This window comes from Sciurus vulgaris (assembly GCF_902686455.1).
Source record: "Sciurus vulgaris genome assembly, chromosome: 8".
Lineage (NCBI taxonomy): Eukaryota > Metazoa > Chordata > Mammalia > Rodentia > Sciuridae > Sciurus > Sciurus vulgaris.
Genome location: NC_136468.1, coordinates 36,185,932 through 36,207,377, shown reverse-complemented (window position 1 = coordinate 36,207,377; position 21,446 = coordinate 36,185,932). Strand labels below are relative to the sequence as shown.

The 21,446-nt window shown below is 40.5% G+C and overlaps 1 protein-coding gene across 2 annotated transcripts in view; it reads right to left on the bottom strand.

Annotated features, from left to right (window-relative positions):
* The window catches only part of WNT2 (Wnt family member 2), a 41,572-nt gene that overhangs the window by 5,703 nt on the left and 14,423 nt on the right, over positions 1–21,446 (bottom strand). For both annotated transcript variants that reach the window (XM_079150529.1, XM_079150530.1), the window contains exon 4: positions 10,029–10,293. In XM_079150529.1, coding sequence (XP_079006655.1) covers positions 10,029–10,293 — 265 coding nt within the window. The remainder of the gene's footprint in view (positions 1–10,028; positions 10,294–21,446) is intronic.

Sequence of the window (21,446 nt, the reverse complement as noted above, 5' to 3'; positions counted from 1 at the left end):
GAGGGGAAGGGCATCTATGAAGTAGGAGAGCCTGAGGCTGCCTGGCGACAGGCTACAAATTGGCCCTGCTTTAGGATTTGGATCTCGTTAGATCTAATGACAAACTATAGGGCAGAAGGGCAGTTTGGATGCTTGCTGCCATTCTAGCAGAACATAGATCCATTTCATCAGAACTCTGAAAAGAGCATTTCCAGAGTGCAGAATCTATATAAAATTTGCTTGTACTGGTTTCCTTTAATGGAATCATAACAAAGACTCATTATCATTGATAGCAGAAGGTCTTATCAACACTGTCTTACTAACCTCCTCTCAGTCAGAGAGCTTCACCATTATGCTTAAAATAAAAGATATGGATGAAAATTGGTGTGTGTGTGTGGGTGGGTGTGCGCGCACGCGGTAAAAGGGAGCCACTGAGTTTTATGATGTGCCTACTGGTTTGATTCTAAATATTTGGGACATATAATTTAGATATCACCCCCAATAATATAACAACATATATTTAATGAGTCACTCACACCCCTGTTTGGGCCATGATGGGAATCACAGGAGATAAAAAGCCAGCCATACCTAACTGCCGTAAGCCTGGAAGGGCAAGTTTTCATATTTTCAGAACTAAGTAGGGTGGAAGTGCAGCCCTTCCTTTCTGCCCTTTTTTCTTCCTTCATTCTCCTTCTTTTAAATTATTCCCTCTTTATTTCCCTTTATACACCATTTTTTCTTTTTGTTTCCAATTAGAGATCCAAAATTTCTGGAGCATTGCATGTGCCAGGGCCATTTTGCCTGCACTATCCCATTGCTTTGACTGTGAACTTATGCCCCCACTGGAGACCTGCTGGGGACAGAGCCCAACCCCCAGACACAAAGTGCTACGCTGTGGGCTCAGACTCCTGCCCCCTTGTCATCTTTACCCCAAATGATTGTTGAGATCTTCTACCGAAACTCAGTGTCCAGATCCAGGGAAATCTGCCAGGTTTGCCAGTGCCTCAGCCAGGGGAAGGAGCTACTTCTGACCAAATATATGTTTTTCCTCCCCATCTGTACTGTCCTTATCCTGACTCACTCAAGAGCTCATACGGGCACCAGGGAAAAGAGAAGAAGAGTCCGAGTTTCTAAATCACGTATGTTTGGACCACATAACATACTTTGGTGAGGCAGCGCTGAGGGAGCTTTATAGAACCTAGCATCCCATCCCCAGAGCTATAAAATTAATAATGGAGTCAGGGTTCCCAGTGTAAAAACATTTCTGTCTCCACCAACATGCATCTTCCTGACAGCAAAGGAGGAACAGAGGGCTTTGGCTAATAGTTCCCAGACCCATACCTCTGGGACCTGGAGGAAGGGCGCTCTAGTGTGTGTTCTCTCTCTCTGGATAGGCCCATGTCTTTGGAAATTCCTGCCACTCAGGCTGACAGAGGCCCATATGTTGACCATTAGGGCATAAAGCAAGATTCACTTAAGCCTGTCATCCAATAGGCTGTTTCTCCTCTGGTTGACTTACACATTGTCAGTAATGACACAGATTTATTGAGGGAACAAAGGAATGTTACTGAGCAAATGTTAGAGACCGCACATTCATCTACTTGGAAGGTTTGCCCTTCCTCACATTAAGGATTGCACAGCTAACGCTACTTAGGGAAGACCATATCTGCATTTATCTCAGATGATTTTATTCAAGATTTTCATGATATGAAAAGTTTGAATGGCACAGGAAACCCATGTCCCATTAAATTAGCAAATCTTATGATGGACTTAACGCTATGGCTAGACTTTGTGAGACTTTGCATAGCTGGTATTCCTACCCTACCCACAGTTAATACCTGTCCCACCTGTACCTTCTAAGCAGGCCAGGCCAACTCCTCACTGTCCCACTGAAGGGACCATGAAGACTTTCTACCTAGGGGTTACTCTCATTTCCTGCACTGGCTTTCCTCACCCTCCTTTCCCTGGAAAGTGTTCAGGATTCAGGCCTACTGAAGTGTCTTCCATTGGGCACCCCTGTCTACTTCAAGTTCCACCAACCTCCTTCACAAGTCCTGCAATGCATATCATGCAACTGAGCTCAGATTACTGGCTTGAAATGTTTGGTTATTTCTCATGCATCTTGTCTCCCCAAGGACAAGGGCTGGATCTTATCCTTTCTTTTACATACTGCGTAGTGCTCAGGTGGTTAACAAATATTTGTTGATTTATTAAATTAAAAACAATTTCTTAAAAACTCTAGAGCAGTCTGCAGCCCTTGCCCAGTGAGGGTACCTTCTCTAGAGAGTGATTGCCCAGTCCTCAGGGCAATCAGTTAAACTGTGTCTCTTCAAATGACTTTTCTGGGTAGATAGAGGACACAAAAGAAATGTGGCATTTTTTAAACCATAGAAATTCAAAATGATAACCTAAGGGAGTTTGTGAACTCAAGTTAAGGTTCCATTATTGCAAGCAGAGTAAAATGAATTAAAATTCATTTAGATTGAAACACAAGAACATTAGAAACCACTAGACAAAGTACTTTATCTTAAGAGACACAGAGAAGTTAATTTGTCCATGGCTACCCTATTACTAAGCAGTAGAAATAGCAATGATTAGCAATTTGTAGCAACACAGTCTCCTAATCCATAATGCTGGGCTCTTTCCCTAATATAGTAAAATTATCTAAATTTAAACAAGAGATTTACCAGTACAAAATGGATTTCATGGAGAAAGCCTAAATGAAGTAATCAAATTATTTATTTAATGTATTTTAATATCATCCATTTGTTTGTAACACATTAATGTGGTAATTAGAAATTAGTTTTCTCCTAGCCCTTCTATCCCCATACCACATCTATCTGGTAAATTCTTCATTGTTAGTAGTTAAAATTAGGTCAAAGGATTAGAAATAAGAAAATGAACATTTCATTTTGTTAGAAGTTCCTTTTTTCAATTTTCTCAAATTTAATTTGATTGCTATTATCAATTAAATCAAAATAAGATATGTTTTCATATGTAGAGTAATTCTACTAAGTATTTACATTTTGAAAGAGAACACAATTTTATAGATCATCCCCATAACATAAAATAGCATGGACATAAAAACTATTTTTGCTTATTTTAACAATAAAATCAGATGAACTACCCAGTGATCCTGCTGATAGTAGTAAATAAGAGTAAAATGACTGAGTATCTGGTGGCCACTAAAAGCAGTAGGCACAGTTTGCTGCTGGGTTTATTTGTGACCTTTATTCTCATCTGGGGAAATGGCTAGCAAGCAGCATCTGAAGCTCTGTCAATGCCATACTAATGCACCTGAATATGAGGGAAATTTTTCATTTAACACTTGAGTATACATGAGAAGTTTTATAATTTGTGTCAGAAGGTAATCAGTAGTGAGAAGACATGCTTCATAATTCCCTATAAAGAAACCAAGCCATCTTTAGCCTATGAAGCTGCACCAACATACCTAAGAATCCAGCTAATCTAAGTGAAGTGTTTTATGTTGTTTATAACTTGCCATTCCTTCAATTCAATACTAGGTATTGGAGATATAGTAAATAAGACAGAGTTCTGGTCATAATGGAATCACAGTGGAATCCAGTGGGGCAGAGAGGTAACTAATTAACTAAACACTGTGGCACATGCTATGAATGAAAGAACAGAGTTTGAGCTCTGTTTGGCCAAAGGGTTGGCAGTGAAGATGGAGAAATGGATGGGACCTGCATACATTTTAAGGGGTCCTGATGATAGACAGGTGATGGAGGCGAGAGTGAAGGGGCTTAAACCAATAACCTGCAGGTTTGTGGCTTGACCACCAGAGTAGATGGTATTGCCATTTTCTGAGAAAGGAAAGAGTGGGGGAAAATAAGTTTCAAAAGTTGGGCAAATCAGGAGTTCAGTTTTGAACAGAAGCCAGTTGATGTAAGCGTGAGAAATTTTAAGCAAAGCTGTTGATGAGGGAACTGGATACAGGGTGAGGCTACAAGACCCAGATGAGGACAGGGATAGCAACAGGAATAGAGAAGCCCATGCCAGAAGAAAGTACACACAGAGGGAGTGTGCTCTCTTCCTGAGCTCTGCAAAATCTGCCAAATGTGGATGTATAAAAGGAGAAATTAGACACTGAGATTGAGGAAGGCCAACTATTGGAGAAGGAGGAAAATCAGAAGAATGTATTGTTATTAAGGTGAGGAAAACAGTGTTTGAAGGAGGGAAAGAATAATTGTTTCATAGCCACTTAAGAGTTTCAAAAGAAGGTTTACAGGACAGTAATTTTAGTATTAACTAAATTTAGTATTAACTAAACAACAACCAAAAATTACCTATGAAAATGGTGACTTATGAGCCTCACCAAAATATTTTTTCACCAAATGCTCTTCTGATCTGTTCTAGCACCTTTTAGATATCAACCCAATAATTTCTGTAAGTTTTAAATCAGAAAGAGATATATAACTTAATCTTTATGTTGTTAAATGGCAACTCCAAGGTGAGACCATCTACAGAGTAAAGGACAAAGAACAGAAGACTAAGAAACACCCCTTTCTATCCAAGCTTAAGAATTCTTTACCATCCAGAATGTGTCTTTTTACCTGAATGCTGCCTGGCTTGTCCACAAGAACCAGGAGATCAATGAAGCCATGAGGGCAAGAATCTGCCTTTCCCCTCTTTGCATTTCTGAGGTTTCTGTGTTTGGCACATGGAAAATCTCAATAAATATGTGTTCTGTGAAGAACAAGGGATCCACAATGTAGTGGTGCAAATTGTATATATTATTATCTAAGTAGGGTCCACCCATTCGCTAACACATTGTTCTCCTGCTTTTAATCAGTTCATGAGACACAATCTGCATTGACAAGTTTTTGCACACCAGGCTGCACTATGAGGCACGTGAAGAACACCAGTTTTTGAACACCATGATTGGGACTGGGTTCCCATGACTTTGAGTTCTGTTTGCCAAATATAATTAATGTAGGAAAAAACAGTGATACTTGAGAGCTTACACCATCCACAGCCTGCAGCTGTCAGCCAGGTATCAGGTTTTCAGCAGGCAACAAGTTGCACACCTGCTGAGCTCCATGTGTTTTTGAACTTGACTGGAGAAGAAGTGGAGTATTGCTTGTTTCCTACAGTTGGAGAGGAGACCTCAGGGTGACCTCTGGCCCAGGTCAGGGTTTTACATCATAAACAGTGAAAGTGGCCTGTGATTAGGTACAGACGCTTTCTGTGAGAGGACAGCAGCATTCCTTAGTTAGAGATGCACCTATCTCTAACTGAAGGGTTTCTTTGATTTACAGATTCCTGGGCAATAACCAGAGTAGATAACTACACTCCTCCCAGAAAGCCCTGCTTCCCAGACCTAGCCCTCCAATTTGGCCTGCAAAATGTCACATGTACAGCATCACTTGGTTGTTCCCATTCTTCAAATCTGGATTGTGTGAAGGAATATTTATAGTTGGCCATCAGAATCTTAACTTCTTCAACTGAAGACTAGGGGGGAATGGCTGTTGTTATGGCCATATAATATATTCTTTGGTATTATTTGTTCATTTACTTATTTATTTTTGCTTACTGTTCTTTGGAACAATTAAAGACACTAACAATCTTAAAACCTTGAAGGGCTTCTAATTGAAAAGAATTTCAAGGCAACTTGAGCTAACATGGGTGCTTAATTCTGGTCACTTTTGACCTCAGTACCTTATAGGCACCTCTCCTTATTCAATTCTTATATCCTCATGCTGCCTCTTTATTATAGAGGACCTCTGCCCTTATCTACCACCACCCACATTTCTGAAGGGAAGTGGTAGAACAAGAAAGGTATGGATTTTTGTTTTGATTTTTATTTCTTTTGTTTTGTTCATCACTTATAGACCATATGATCTTGGGCAAGTGAAATAACTTCTTGGAGACTCATGCATTTTCCTTCTCTGAAAATGGAAGAGATTGCTGTGAGGAGTCAGGGATATGCATGTCAGCCATGTCATGCAGACCCAACTCTGAGTGGGTACTGAAACTGTGCTCCCAACATGGCTTCCCAGTGAGGTCTGGGCTCAACACAAACACACCAGGGTCTCCACTCTGCCATGCTTCTCCCTAGTCCTGGCATTATTTTAGGACTTCAAGCTAATTACAGTGAAAGCTTTAATGACAAAAATCATTTTAATGAATGACGTGCAGTATAAGAGAGTTCCTGCACATGGAGGACATGAATGCAAAAGAATGACCCTCTTATACTGGATGAGTCAGGGTAGGGGTATTTGGGAGTTGATGTTTATTTAGAGCTCTTCAAATAAAGAAAAATTTACCCTCTTTTAAGAGATTGGGTACTCCAATAAAATAGAATGTTAACTTCTTCCATAACACTTAGAGGCAAACTACCTAAATCATTGATTTTTTCAAACTTGGATGTGCTTAAGTATGAAGAGCATGGAGAAGCTCAGGAACAGCTCCCGATTCATGAGTTTCTCAATAGACACCCCCCATTATGGAAAATAGTGGACTAGATCTGAAGACTTTATCCACTTTAGCCACTGCACAAGCCTAATCCACAAAGCAAGCTGACTCATCGTCTACCCATGAGTGAATTTGAGCAGGAAGCAGTTGCTAACTAGCAAGAGTAAAACCAATCAGTTCCAAATATGGATGACTTGGACAATACCAACCTGCTTACCACCACAGATCTTCCAGTGGGAGCAGATAGAAAGAGCCCAAGAAGTTGGATATTAAATATGCATGGATTTAAAAAATAAATAAAAACCAAAAAGCAAAACAAAGATTACAGCAAAGTGAAATGGTGATATGAAATAAAAGTGTAGGGAATGGTGAATAACAATTTAAAAAGATAAATTTTTTAAAAGTTGTATATTACTTGATGTTAAATTTTACTGCAAACCTTTGACCTGTTTTGAAGCCTGACATCTCATAAGTAACCCATTTGAACACGTGAGATTCCATTTACTAGAAAATAGATCCTTCCTAATGCATTTGTAGTGCAGGGCCGAGAGCCCTCAGCGTGTGCTGCACAACATGCTCACACATGCGGTGTGGTTCCTTAATATAGACTGACCAGATGTCAGCACTGACCCAACACCTTTGTTTCACAGAAAGAGAAGGCTCCCACATCCACTGTGAGTTAGAACCAGGTCTCCGCAAGTTCTGGTCTCATAGGTCTCCCAATTCTTTGTCACATTTCTTTGCCCAAAACAACAGAAGTTAGAAGCTACTTCAGGATAATTCCATACCAGAAACTTCTTTAAAACTGTGTTGACCAGCTTGCTAGTGCACATGCCACAGAAGTTTATACCAGCCAGAATGAGGTCTCATCTTTAGAAGGCCATCAGTTACACAACCAAACACCAGGTCTTGGGCAGACAAATGAGTTGAGGTTTTCTCAGAGAACATCTGCATCTCATACCTGTGGCTATTTGTACAAGACTCCAAATGTGAACAATGGAAAAAATATTATCTTAACAAACTGGACTTTTCCCTCCATGATATGAAACATTCTGAATATCTTTTTACTAGAACTATCATCTGTGGTCAACAGAATTAAAAAGAAACATTGCAAGGTTCGCATAGATGGCTTTTTTCCTTGGCCTCTGCTGAAAAAGGTATTAATTAAGTTTAGTTCAGATAATTTACAAATAATCCAGGAGTCTTTCTGGAGATCTTATCCAGTATATTAGAGCTGGTTAATTAAGGGGAAGAAGAAGAAGGAGATGGGAAATAAGGAGGAGGAAGAGGAGGAAAAAGGAGGAAGAAAAGCAGAATAGGGTGGCTCCTGGTTACGACACCAACCACTGACTAAAAAATTAATTTCTTTTCCAGTCAGAGAAGCACATTTAGTGTCTAAGAAAGAAGAAAAATAAAAGTTAATAAGTGACCTCGCTTTCCTCAGAAAGTCCCTGCAACTATGTGTCCTATGCCTAATGTGGCTGGAGGCAGAGTGAAACGGTAGAAAGGACACAGACAGTCGCTGCTCTGCTTCTTACTAACTACGAATCATTGGACAAAATTCTTAACCTCTTGGAGTTTCAGTTTCCTCTCCCATAAAATGGGATAATAACAAAATATTACAGACACCCTGTGAGAATGGCATGCAATGGGTACTGCAGACATGTTTGCTATTTTAAGATCAACAAACAGAATTTTCTTCTGATACAAGGAATACAGCAAAGTGTGCAAGAATAATTTAGTTACTTGAAGAGGTAGCAAGGATTAGATGCAGAATCACCTCTGTGGGAAAAAGAAAATCTGGCCCTTATTTCACTGAATATTCAGTAAACAAATACTCATCAAGTATAACCTCAATCCAAAATACTAAAAAAAAGATGTGTTGGAAGCAGGCATGTCCTCTGATATGAGGTTTTGCTTTGCAAGGTCTTTCTACATAGAAGATAGGTGGGGCATATATGTGGTTTCAGGGTCAAAGCACAGCCTGGGGCCAGACATCTGTCCTCTCTATCCATGAGATTGTGAGCCTGTCATTCATCTTTCTTATCAGTACAATGGGCATGATGATATCTAGGGCTGCTTATCTGACTTGAAAAAACTAAGTTGTGATTTGGTTCTTGGTTGGTGTCAACTATCTAGGAGTGTCCCTCTTTTTATCCATTTTTTTTTTTTCCAGTAACAGTTTCCAATGCACTGATGTCACAGGGCTGCTCCACAATTCAATAGGACCATGCATGCAAATCATCTTAACCCAGTAATCAGCACACAGTATTTGAGTCACAGGAACTAAAATGACAAGATATCATTATTCCCATGTCCTGTTCAAGAAAGCAGAGGTTAAACACCTAGTTATAGGCAGACCCTGAGGACAATTCTATATCAAAGCACGGGTTTCATAGTGATTTGGCTGAAAGTTTGGCCTGACAGGTAGGATGACTTGTTAGAGGTCCTGAAGCACGTCTGGAATGCAGTGGGGCATAGCATCTGGTCCTTGTGTTCAACAGTCATTAATCCATAGGCTGCATGTACAAACCTGCTCCCACGCTGTAGAGAGGTAGCTCACAAGCCGAAGAAATTTCAACCCTCTAGGGCAAAAAAGAGGTGTGGGTTTTCTTGTGTTACTCCCAGGTAATCTTGCCTCTTGACCAATCTAATCTTAGATTAGACAGCCATCTGTGCCATATTATTGGTTCTGTTACAATTATTTTGGAATGAAAAGCAATCTCAGAATTCAGAGAATTTTTTTTCTTGATACTGAAACTCTTTGCTTTCTACCAAGAAATTGACTTGAGCCAAAGTGGGCTGTGGACTCCCATCACCTCCTGTCAACTTAGGCTTCTTTGACTCACTCTTATTTGACTCTAGAGTCTTTGCAAAGAAGGAGCTAAGCCTGGATGGAGTTCAGTGTTGATCACGGGGGTGAGAGGTGGAGAATGCACACATATAAAACCAGACAGGTGGGGACAGCTGTGATGTTGAAGCTGATGGAGTCACTCTTCAAGTGAGTTCAAGATGGAGAAGGTGCCATCCTTTAGGAAGGGTGTGGTTTTAATAAATGAGGTCCCTCTTAGATAGCCCTTACATACTGCCCACTTATGGTCAAGAGATGTGGATAAATTTCTTGCTTTTTAGTTGCTAGCAACTTCTAAGCAGATTGAAAAGAGCAAGGGAATGTGAAATGGGGCAGACTTTAGAAGAGGCTAAATTTAAAGCCTTTTCCCATAGTCGCAGAGGTAGGAGTTGTAAGTGGGAGAGGGGAGATTCTTTGCAAAACTACTGAAGCTTGAGGATCACATGAAAGATGCTGGGTTGCCGCATCTATTGCACCTTAGTCTACTAACTAGAATTTTGCCCAGGATGAAGAATTTTGTTAATCTGCATACTCTGACTTTTTGCCATGTACATTCTTGTTGAGTTCTCATTTCTCCAGAATTTGCACATTATTTACATGTTTCTCGAGTCCCTTGGGAGAGCTTTCTGTGCATTTTCAACAGGAATTTTAAAGAACATGAACTTGGAACCTGAGGGCAGCAGGCTGAAATGGCAGGTTAAAAATACAGAACCTCATTTAAGTTGTGGAATTCTGATGGTTGAAAAAAGTCTTTTGAACTTACCTGCCTCTCGGTCCCTGATACAGTAGTCTGGAGAATTCTCAAAATACACGAGGTCATTTTTCGTTGGTTTCTTGAACCTCTTGTTAGCCACAGTGAAGCCAGTGCCATCCTGGTTCATGACGACCTGGATGGCTCCGTTGTACTTCCTCCAGAGATAATCGCCTGTCTTCCTGAAATCGGCCATGGCCAGCCAGCATGTCCTCAGGGTGCATGAGCCGCTCACACCGTGACACTTGCACTCCTGTTTCAGGAACCGCTTCACAGCCTGCCAGAGAGACAGGGTCAGGTTCAGGGAGGAAGCCTCAAGCGCCCGACCCATGCTGCACTTTCCTTATCTCTGAGCAACCAGGAAGTGACTCCAAGCTGGATCCTGGGCTCACGACAGGGAGATGTTTGGAGCATCACTTGTCACTTGCTGGATACTTCAGCCATACTGTGCTAAATGTAGCAGGCAGGGGTAGTGGGTAGGGAGTGGAGGGGAAGAGCCCAGATGTGAATCCCCTAGGCTATCAGTGTAATCAAAAGCTCACTATTTAATAGGGTATGTGACCAGTCTAAAGAGTGCAGGAATGAATTAGAATATTTTCTAAATAAATGAACCTTTATTATTTTAAAAATGTACATCATTACCATTAACTAAGTATCCCTTAACCAAAATGCTTGAGACCAGAAAAATTTTGAAATTGGATTCTTTTTTTCAGATTTTGAAATATCTGCAGATATATAATAAGATATCTTGGGGATGGGGCCCAAGTCTAAACACAAAATTCATTTATGTTCCATATGCACCTTTACACATAGCCCAAGGTGGTTTATACAATATTTCAGTGTGCCTATGTTTTGACTGTGACCTGAAATATGTGGTCAGGCGTACACTTTTAATTTTTGGTGTTATGTCAGTGCTCAAAATGTTTCAGATTTTGGAGCATTGCAAATTTCATATTTTTGAATAAGGGATGCTTAAGCTGTACTCAAATTAATCAAGAAGCTGTAAGTCTGCACCTTTCAAGAACCTGATAATAAGAATCACCATTTCTACTTTATGTTTCAGGCACCATGAGAATGCTGTACACTCTATCTCAATGACCTTGGGTGTCAGGACAGTCCCATACTACCATTTTATCTTGCAGGGGAGGAGAAAGACAGTGAGGATAAAGCTCTTGCCCAAAGGCACACAGTCAGGAAAGGGCAGAGCCAGGCTGCACCTGACATCAAGTGAGGGAGATTATCTCTCAACTCTGACCAAGTGATTCAGCTCAGACCATGGGCTGAGCTAGCTCTGTTTTTTCTTAAAGAGGAAGCAATGAAAATTGGGACAAGCCCAACTTGGCTGGTTCCTAAAATGAAGGTCCCATTTTGTGGGTGTGAGGTCTGAGAGGAGGGACAAATGGGCCCCAGAATTATCCAGGAAAGTTTGGTCTCAGGATGAGCTGGGAGCACTGCACCATCTCCAGAGCTATTTGATCAGAGTTATCCTGCCCTGACCCAATGCCCCTGGGCTCAACTAAATGAAGAACGAATCAGCCTATGATATCCCTGAATGACATTAACTGCTCTTCCAGTTTTACAGATGAGGAAACCAGGGATCGGGAAGGGAATATGATTGCCCAGGTTCTGGGGCTGGGATGTGGAATGGCTGGATGTAAATCCAGATTCTGAAGTCTCCAAAACTCATAGTACCTGCAAAAATGGATTTCCTCAAAATATTTTGGAAGCACATGCTTTCTGATTAAAAACTCCCCTTGTTCTCTTTTGCACAGGATTCACTATCTCAAAATTGACTTTTGCTCCCCCATTAGTTAGCAGGGATCTCTTGTTCATTTCATGTTTTCCAGGTTATTATAATACTAAATATTACACTAAAACTGCTTTTAATATTAAACTGCTGGTTAGGAGCTATGACTATAGATGCCTAAAGACATGAAATGCAAAGGATGACTGTGGAGGAGACCCCTAGTCCTGGAGATCTCTTTGGACTATGGCTTTGGCCCCTGTTCAGTAACAGTAAAGAGGAGAAGCCTGCCTGTTGAGCAATTTGTATCCCTGAGTCAGAGGGTATCAAAGATGAAGGCACAGGCAAGTGAAGCAGAAATCCCCTTGATGGCATTCTCCAAAATGCTGAAATTCTTAAAGTAAAGATTCCTAGGAACTCAGAAGCAGGAGATTCAACAGTGCTCTTTCCTTTCCCTGAGATTGTGATATAATTGGCCAGGTATGGGGTATGAGTGAGGTGGCTCTAGCATACAGCCCATGTGAAAGTCCCCACAGCTCACATGTTCGCTTACGCCCCACTGTCCCTAAACAACACCCCCCCAATATTCCAGGCTGCCTCACCAATGGCCTCACTCCAGGTAATTTTGCCCTAATGCATGACTTCATTTTGCTCTTCTGCAAACTCTGCTTCTGACAAGGCTACAGAACAAGCAGGTGTGCATGGATGCTATTCATTCCAGAAAGTCAGTTCCAGTTTATTCATGTGCCTGGAAATGTGTCTGAAACACTCAAGAATACTCAGGAGTTGATGGACTAATTATAGGCCAGACACCTCAATGGCCCTAGGTTGTTCATCTGTGAATGATGTGATCACTCTTCCCAGGTGGGGTCTTGGCATTCACATGATGTTTCTAACTTTGCCCTTACTACAGACTGTGCCCTGAGAGCTGAGACGTAAGCAGGAAGGATTCCACCAGCTTGGCTTTCTCTGTTACAGAGACTTTGTGTGTTTAAAGGATATCTTAGAGGGAACTTCCTGTGGAGTTATACTCCCCCTCATGTCCATCTCCCCATACCTTTGTATTCTAGGCATTTGGTTTGAGGCTCACCAGGTGACCTGGAAAGCAGGCCTCAGCCACAGACACACCCCTAGGAATGCCCTCCTGGTTCTCCCACTCTGCTCCATGTGGGTCCCACCTTCCCAGGAGCTTCCCTCTTGAGACCTGGGACAGCACCATACAAAACCCACTCCATGCCAAGTGCTTGGGAGTTGCTTATTCTTTCTTTCTTTCTTTCTTTTTTTTTTTTTTTGTGGTGCTGAGTATCAAACCCAGCCTTGTGCTTGCAAGATGAGCACTCTACCAACTGAGCTATCTCCCCAGCCCCTGCTTATTCTTAATATGCTTATTCTTCTAAGTGCATTCCTAGAAAGTGAGGCTCTTGACTCCTAAGTCGTACTCCTACTTTTAAGAATGACAGGAAATATGACTGCCCTCCCCTTGTGACACTAAGTTTCTAGGTGGCAAACTTCAAAGCTGATTTTTAAATGATTGATGGAAGAATTTGCATATTAATTCAAAAATACTCAAAATTACACCGTTATAAAGCCGTAGGAACCCACATAGCAGTGCAGACTTTTGGTCATCTGTGTCACCATCCGTCCTCCTCTCTTGCTAACAGTTGTGTTGGTATTAGGCAAACATGTGCCTCCAGAGGGGCTCTCTCTCTGTCCAGGGTGGCCTAAATCAAGAACAGTCATTTCACTGACCTGCCACTGATTTTTCTCTACATGGGAAACTCAATGATTCAATTTGGGTCAATGTGATACAATAAGACATCTTAAGGTAATTTGCAAGGAAGAAAGATTTTTTTTAATTCTTTAAAAGAGATTCCTAAGGAAGAAAGCATTTTTTCTGTGTCTTGATGTGGTTCTTTGAGGTAGCCTCCTTGGGACATGAGGGCAGTCGATGCAAGATGAGGCCATAGCTGTAGATGCTGTCTTGAAAGATGTTAGGAACTGGGTTCTGGAGGATGTTTTCAAGGAGTGACTGAACCCAGCTGGGACCTGCCCTACCTCCAAACTTCTTGTAACAGTAAGCTTTCCTCGTTATTTAGGGCCCCTGCAGTCTGATACTTGCAACTGGAAGTATTTCACCTGGTACCAAGATCAGTTCTTGATTGTGGATTAGTGATGGGCTTTATCTGATAATTAACCCTGTGGGAGAGTCGTGCCTTCTCCAACCAGGTTTGTCACATCTCCAGCCCATGCTGCTAACACAGCCAGTTCAGTGCTCCGTCACATGGGAGGCTACCTCCATCTCTTCTATTTACTGGTTTGCAGACTTGAAATGCAAACCCTTAACCTTGAAGAGAACAAAATCCTGCTCAATCAGAGAAGTAGAAGGAATCTAGGTGGCCTGCTTTAGAATAGTTGAGATAAGGGTAAGACACGGGACCAAGAAACTCACAATGAGGATTCCTAATTAATGAATATTGAATTCAAATATTTCAATATTATAACAATATTATAACAACAGCAACCATCTATCAACTACTTAACTATGTGCCAATGTCCAGTGTAAACCTGATGGCTTACATGCATTATCTTATACAATTAGGCAAAGTAAGTAGTTATTCCCAATCTACAGTTAGGAAAATCAGGGCCCAGTGAGGAAAGTAAAATTCCTAGAGTCAGCAAGACAGAGGCAAAACTAGAATGTGTATCAGATATGCTTCATTCCCAGATCTATATGTCTAAAAACACAATTAAAGTCCTAACATAAATCACACTGGGATTTTCTGCACTTTTGAATTATGTATAATATACTTGCCTCTATTCTTAGAAATAATAATTGGATTATAAGATAGGCCTGTTATAATGGTGGTAGGAGGAGAAATAGGAAAGTTGGAGGGCATTACATTGCATTTTCCAAGTTAAGAGTCATCAAAATTCATTGAACAGGTAATGCACAGAAGAAATATGAAGTGCTAATGAAAAGGTGTTTAATTCACTAGTAATCACAGAAATACAAACTATGATGCAACACTGTTTTTTGTTTCTTGCCTACCAAATTAGAAAATAGTAAAAAATGATTGATAATTTTTTGATGGGATAAGAGTCCTGGGGAAAGACATGCTTTTACACACTATTGGAGGGACTGTACATTGCTACAGCATCTAAATGAGAGTGGTTTTACAATATATCACCAAATCTATCCATTTATTTTTCTTTCTTTTCTTTTTGTTTAATTTTGGGGATTAAACCTAGCATCTCATGCATGCTAAGCAAGTGCTCTACCAATGAACTATACCACCAGGCCCACTTGTCCAAATTTTAAATGTACACATCTTTGATCTAATAATTATACTCTGAAAATACACACACGAGTATTGAATGATACACATCAATATGGATGTTCAGTACAGCATAATTAGCAATAGCAAAATATGAGAAGAAATCAAAATGACATCAATAGGAAAATGGCTAAGTATATTATGATACATACTTAATAATAATGGAGTATGTGGTCTTTGAATAATGAGGTAGATGAGTCTTCTAGGCATGAAGGAAGTCAAGTTACAAAAGTGAAATGTAGAATCTATGTGGTATGATCCACTTTTTAAAGATCTGCATATGCATGTCTATGCAGAGGAGGAAGGGGAAAGTTCTTTTAGAGTCCTGCTGCAGTGGGAAGGACTGCATGATCTGGAAAGAGGGAAAAACAAAAAGAGTTGAACTACTCCACGTAGTAAAGCTACAGGAATTTGAGGCTTATTCCCTGGCACCTGGAGGGAGCGGAGCAGTGGTTCTCATTCCTGGCTACACATAAAAATCACCTGGGGGTCATTTCCAGCCCCTCCTCAGACTAAGTAAATCAGAACCTTGGGCGGTGTGGGGCCCAGGTCTGGATAGTACCTGTAATTACTCTGGTGATTCTACTCTGCAGCCAGGACTGAGCATGGTGTCCAAACCCAGGACTCTGGGAGAGAAAGTAAGAAATCCTGCACCTTGGCAGGACTCTGGGGGGCCTATGGAGGGCTAGAGCAGTGAGAAACGCCTGAGACAGGGACTGGCACTACGTATCCAGGAACAGGGAAAACTGGTTATTGAATTAGTACTTGTTTCCTAACCTATGCCTCCAAAATGTCTGAACCTCCAAGAAAAATATGCCACAAAGCAGAGACTGGGGGAAGAATGAAAGATGGTTGGTGGTCACTGGGGGTACAAACTCAGTGCCAATGAATGGCAGAGAAGCAGGCTGCAATGTGGGGAATACCCTGCAGTCACTGGAGGCAATTGGTAAGGAGTTGGGGGGCTTCCCACTCACAGCCACTGATGGAGGGGCTGGCGATGTTTTACTTGGACAATAAAAGAATTTGTGATGGAAGCAGAGAACCTCTGTTCTGTCATTCTTACTGAAATCCCCTACAATATCTCTAGACATTGTTTGTAAAAGTGGAAAACAATAACATCTATGTGATTCAGCAGACTCTCCGTGTCTATGGATTTAACTAACTGCAGGTTGAAAATATTTGGAAAAAAAATACCAGAAAGTTTCAAAAAGCAAAACTTGAATTTGCATATTCAGAGAATTATGCCGAACCCAGGAGAATGAGGTGGTGTGTAGGCACATCCCACTGCGGCCTCACACATCCTGTCTCTCCGGCACTCACTGTTTGCATGTCGAGTGCATCTTGTTCATGTACTATCTAGTTAGGTATAGGTTGTGTTTACACTGAACATATCCAGAATTTTTCTTGTCATGATTCACTAATACATATTTACATATAATTTACATTGTATTATGTATTATAAGTAATCTAGCGATGATTTAAAGTATGTGGGAAGATATGCACAGGATATGCAAATACTATACCATTTATATAAGGGATTTGAGCATGTTTGGATTTGAGTATCCACAGGGGATCCAGGAATCCACCCCCCACAGTTGTAGAGGGATGACTATATTGTCAACTGCTCTGCCAAGTATAGTACTGTGCCAGGACTGCATTTTATTATCTCTAATCCAGTATCACAACCTGTCAATGAAGGATGTTCTTGGAGTGGAATCTGGAGTTTTCTCATCTTACTTGCTACCAGTTGTATTGACTAGAGACTCATGTTTTCCATCCCACAATCATTCCACGTACTCTGTCACCTCTCCTTATTTACTAGTTGCCCCATAACCCTTCATTCTCTTGTTCCAACCTACATGGGCTCTGAGGCTGAGACCCAATATCACCGGACACACTCTGTCCTGGATGCCATGTTTTCTGCATTTTGGTTGATTCTTTCCATTTGCTGCATTACATTCTTGAGTAACTCCTTCAAGGTGCATGGAGGATACATTTTCTGGATTCTTGCATGTCTAAGATGTCTTGGTTCAGCCTTCACACTTGATTAATAGCTTGGCGGGGTATAGAATTCTGAATTGGAAATAATTTTCCCTCAAAACTTGGAAGACTTTTGGCCTCTAGTATTGCAGGTGGGAAATGTGACATCTGGTTGTTTCTTTGAAAATAGATTTGTTTTTATTTTCATTTCACTTTGTATCCCCACCCCCACGAACCCCATGAAAGCTTCAGGATCTTTTCCTTGTTCTTCATGTTCTGAAATATCACACCTCAGGAATTTTTTTATTTCCCATGAATCCTGCCTAACGCTCAGCAGGACCTCTCAATCTGGATGATCAGGGCCGTTGACACGGAGTCATTCTCTGTAGTATTTTCCCCACCTTTACTTTTTAAAAATCTTTCTTTGTGACATTCTCATTAGTTACTTGTCGAGCCTCCTGAATCGAGCCTCTATTTCTCTTTTATTTGCTCTCATATTTTTCCAGTACTTTCTTTCGGGTCTCTTGAGGAAGGAATTTCACCAGAGCAACATTTCCAGCTCTCTCCACCCCCTTACTCACTTCTCCCCAGAGGAGAAGTGACTTGTCCAGCGAGTGAGTTTAGAGGAAGGAGTAAGGCGTGTGAGCCCAGGTTCCTTCTCTCTGGGGACCTGCCAGCTTGTAGAGAAGATGAGTTGGGATCAGTTCCCACCATCTTGCCCCCTGCAGGGACTCCAGCGCATAGCCTGTGACAGGGGTGTGAGTCAGCCTTGCTCTGGTGGGGGCCAGGAAGTGCTGTAAGCTGAGGCCACATCCTCTGGTGCAGTTTTTTACCAGTAGGGAAACTCATGTTCATGCCATATCTCTGCCCACTTTTCATACCTGGTTTCAAACTCAGGTGGGAAATGGGAGGAGTTGTTTGTGGAGTTTCTTAAACTCTGTCTTTTAGATTTTTGTTTTGCTTTTGGAAGATTTCTTTGGCTTTCTCTCAAGTTGTTTTGTTGTATAGTTCTTGTTTTTGCTTTGGTACCAGGGATTGAACCCAGAGGCACTTAACCACTGAGCTACATCTCCTTTTGATTTTTTATTTTATGACAGGAGCTGAGTTGCCAAGCCTAGCCTCCAACTTGTGATCCCCCTGCCTCAGCCTCCCTCATCACTGGGATGACAGGTGTGCTCCACTACATCCAGCCCTACATTGAGAAATTTTAAAGATAGAAAGCCTGGGAGATAAAATGCCAGATTTGACAGGTCAGATGTAGTCCACACCTGTAATCCCATCAACTCAGGAGGCTGAGACAGGAGGATCACAAGTTCAAAGCCAGCCTCAGCAACTTAGGTTCTGTCTTAAAACAAAAATAAAAAGTGTTAGGGAGGTAGGTCAGTGGTTGTGCCCCCGTGTTCCATACCCAGTAACAAACACACACACACACACACAAGAGCCAGATTTCTAGGAGTTCTGTTCATGGGCAGAAAGGTGGGTTATGGGGTGCCTGATCCCATCTATGGATATTTCAGTTAATCTCAGTTTTCAGGTCTATGCTTCTCTCTAGTACTCAGTCATATCTGAATTTTCCTCAGGGCCTCTTGGCTCCCACCTTGGCTGTTGCCCCATCTGATTTTCCCCATCTGCTTTTAGTCTGGACTGTAGCTTCTCCATCCTTCTTTATCAGTTACAATTTCATTTGCTTTCCATTTTTCAGAAATTTGTTGAGCTCTTTCATTTTGTTTTTGACTGTTCTACTTATTGCTGATTTAAACAATTTTTATTCCATTACTATCATTTTAATGGGGTTTGAGAGAAAGAGATGGAACTGTATATGTGTCTTGCCTACAGCCTTAGACTGTTTGCGCTTTGAAACATTCTGGAAGGAGTTGATGGCAAGGGGAGAAAATGTTCCCATTTTATGATATACCTTTCTGCACTGCTCCATTTGTTACTTTGGTTGCTATGTGCAACTACCTGTTTTTACAATAGAAAGAGAAAGAACATGAAAAGAATCAATTACAATGCTTTCTCTCCAAAGCTTCATTCAGAACCTTAGGGCAGAGCCTGCTGCACAGTTACATCCTGATTTCATCCTGATTTCTATGTTGCCTCCTGAAATTTTTCCTAAAAAGTCTCTTGTTCTGATTCCTTCTTTAGCTCTAAAAAATTTTTTTTTAAAATTTCATTTGTCCTAATTAGTTGTACATGATAGTAAAGCACATTTATACATTTTGATAGATTGTAAATAAATAGAGTGTAATCTCTCATTTTTCTGATTATACATATTGCAGGATCACATGGGTCATACAGTCATACATGTACATGAGGTAATAACATCTCTTCTTTAACCCTGAATGCAGGTTACATTAAGATTCCATTTAGTCTTCTCTTATGCTGCTGTCTTTAACCCTCAAAGCCCTCATGGCTCTTTTATATCACCAACTGGCCAGCATAATTTACTTACTTATTAATGCATATTGTGCAAACTAATGCGCACATATATGGAAGTGCAATTCTTAATCAATTCACCCCCCCCCACCATATGCCTGAATCCCATCTAATTTCTACTCTGTGACATCTTGTCAATGCATACATGCTCCTTTGATATGACCACTTTTAAAAAAGACAAATGAATTTGATGACTTCTAAAGACAGTAGTATTAATTTTGTGGTTAGCATCATAGTAACCACTTTTTTTTTTTTTTTTTGTACCAGGGATTGAACTCAGGGGCACTCCACCCCTGAGCCACATCCCCAGCCCTATTTTTGTATTTTATTTAGAGACAGGGTCTGGTTGAGTTGCTTAGCACCTTGCTTTTTGCTGAGGTTGGCTTCAAACTTGCAATCTTCCTTCCTCAGCCTCCCAAGCCACTGGGATTACAGGCATGGGCTACTGTACCTGGCCCATAGTAACCATTTTTAACTTTAAGTATAACCTTTCTCAACAAAAACTCTTCCACGGGCTCATAACTGCACTGATGCTAAAACCCTAGTAGATTGTTTGCATGGCCCTTAAGTCTTTGATTTTGAGCACTTTAAGTATTTGGCCTACAGCACTTGTTTTCTACAGTTAGAATTTAAGAAATTTTTTAAAAGTCTTTAAAAAGAAACTTCCAGATTACTATCCCATACCACAGAGACAGAAGTTTGAAAGTTGTTTTTTTTTTTAAATAAAAGCTATGAAAGAAGGACATGCATGCATTGTGTAGAACAATTCTATTTTCTATTTCTCTGCCCCAACTTACTGTTAAAGTATAATAATGAAGCATGACATTTATTAGGTTGTTACCATATGTCAAACCATGCTAAGCACTTTATAGTCAGTATTTTTTTAAAATCCACACAAGTATGTAAAGTATATACTCTTACTATCCCCATTTTACAGATAAGGATACAGAGACATCTAGAAGTAGAAGCCTCCAGGCAGAGGTAAGCCCAACATGACTGTCCAACGCCAAAATCCACGAGTCAATTCATTTGCTAGTGTTTATCATACTGGGGTTCTCAAACCCCCAATGTTCATGTTCCCTGAATTCAGTGAGTCCTACAAGTTTTTAAACTTAGTGTTTGCATATCTATTTATTATCTGAAAAGAATTACTTTGCCAATTAAAAAGATACACTTCTCCCAAAGAGAATTAAATTATGATTTCTGAAGTCAACTTTTCTGAATCCTGAGTCCAGAGAACTCCGGGAATGTTCCCTTGACTTCTCTGTAGAGCACGAGAAGTTTTTCCTGGTAGGTACCTGCATTTTGCTAAGTTTATGGATTCTGTATTATGACATACTAATTATTTTCTATCAGAGAAACAGTCCATCCCCTTTATACTGTGTGAAATATTTGTCAGTGTAACAACTGACCTTGCCTTAAAAGTTCTATTTAGAATTTATTTTAGATCTTTTTGAAAAAGTTATTTATTTTTATTTTAGATCTTCACATGCTGTGTTTAAACTACATTATTAAGTTGAACTTCAGTGTTTGAAAAGGTGTTAGAACTTCACTTTTCAGTTGGGGGTATTCCACAAAGCAGCTAACATGTTTCTGGTCTCATATCAGATTTCCTGAGGGAAATACACATTAAAAACATATTATTTAATTTTCAGGTGCTGGCTCAAAGCCAGTTACATTTATTAACAATTAAATCCTTTTGACAGGTCCACATCTCTAAGATAGGTGTTATTGAAAATTGGGCCAATTTATACCCTTCAACTATTCATGCTCTGGAACTAGAAAAACAAGGAATATTTATTAGCAAACTGTGCAGTTGATTTGCTTATGCAAACATTTATTAACTTCAATAAAGCATTGTGCTTTCTTAAGCACTGTCATCCTTTAAAAACACTGACTGTGGGTGGGCTTAGCCAGAAAATATAAGGTGTGGAA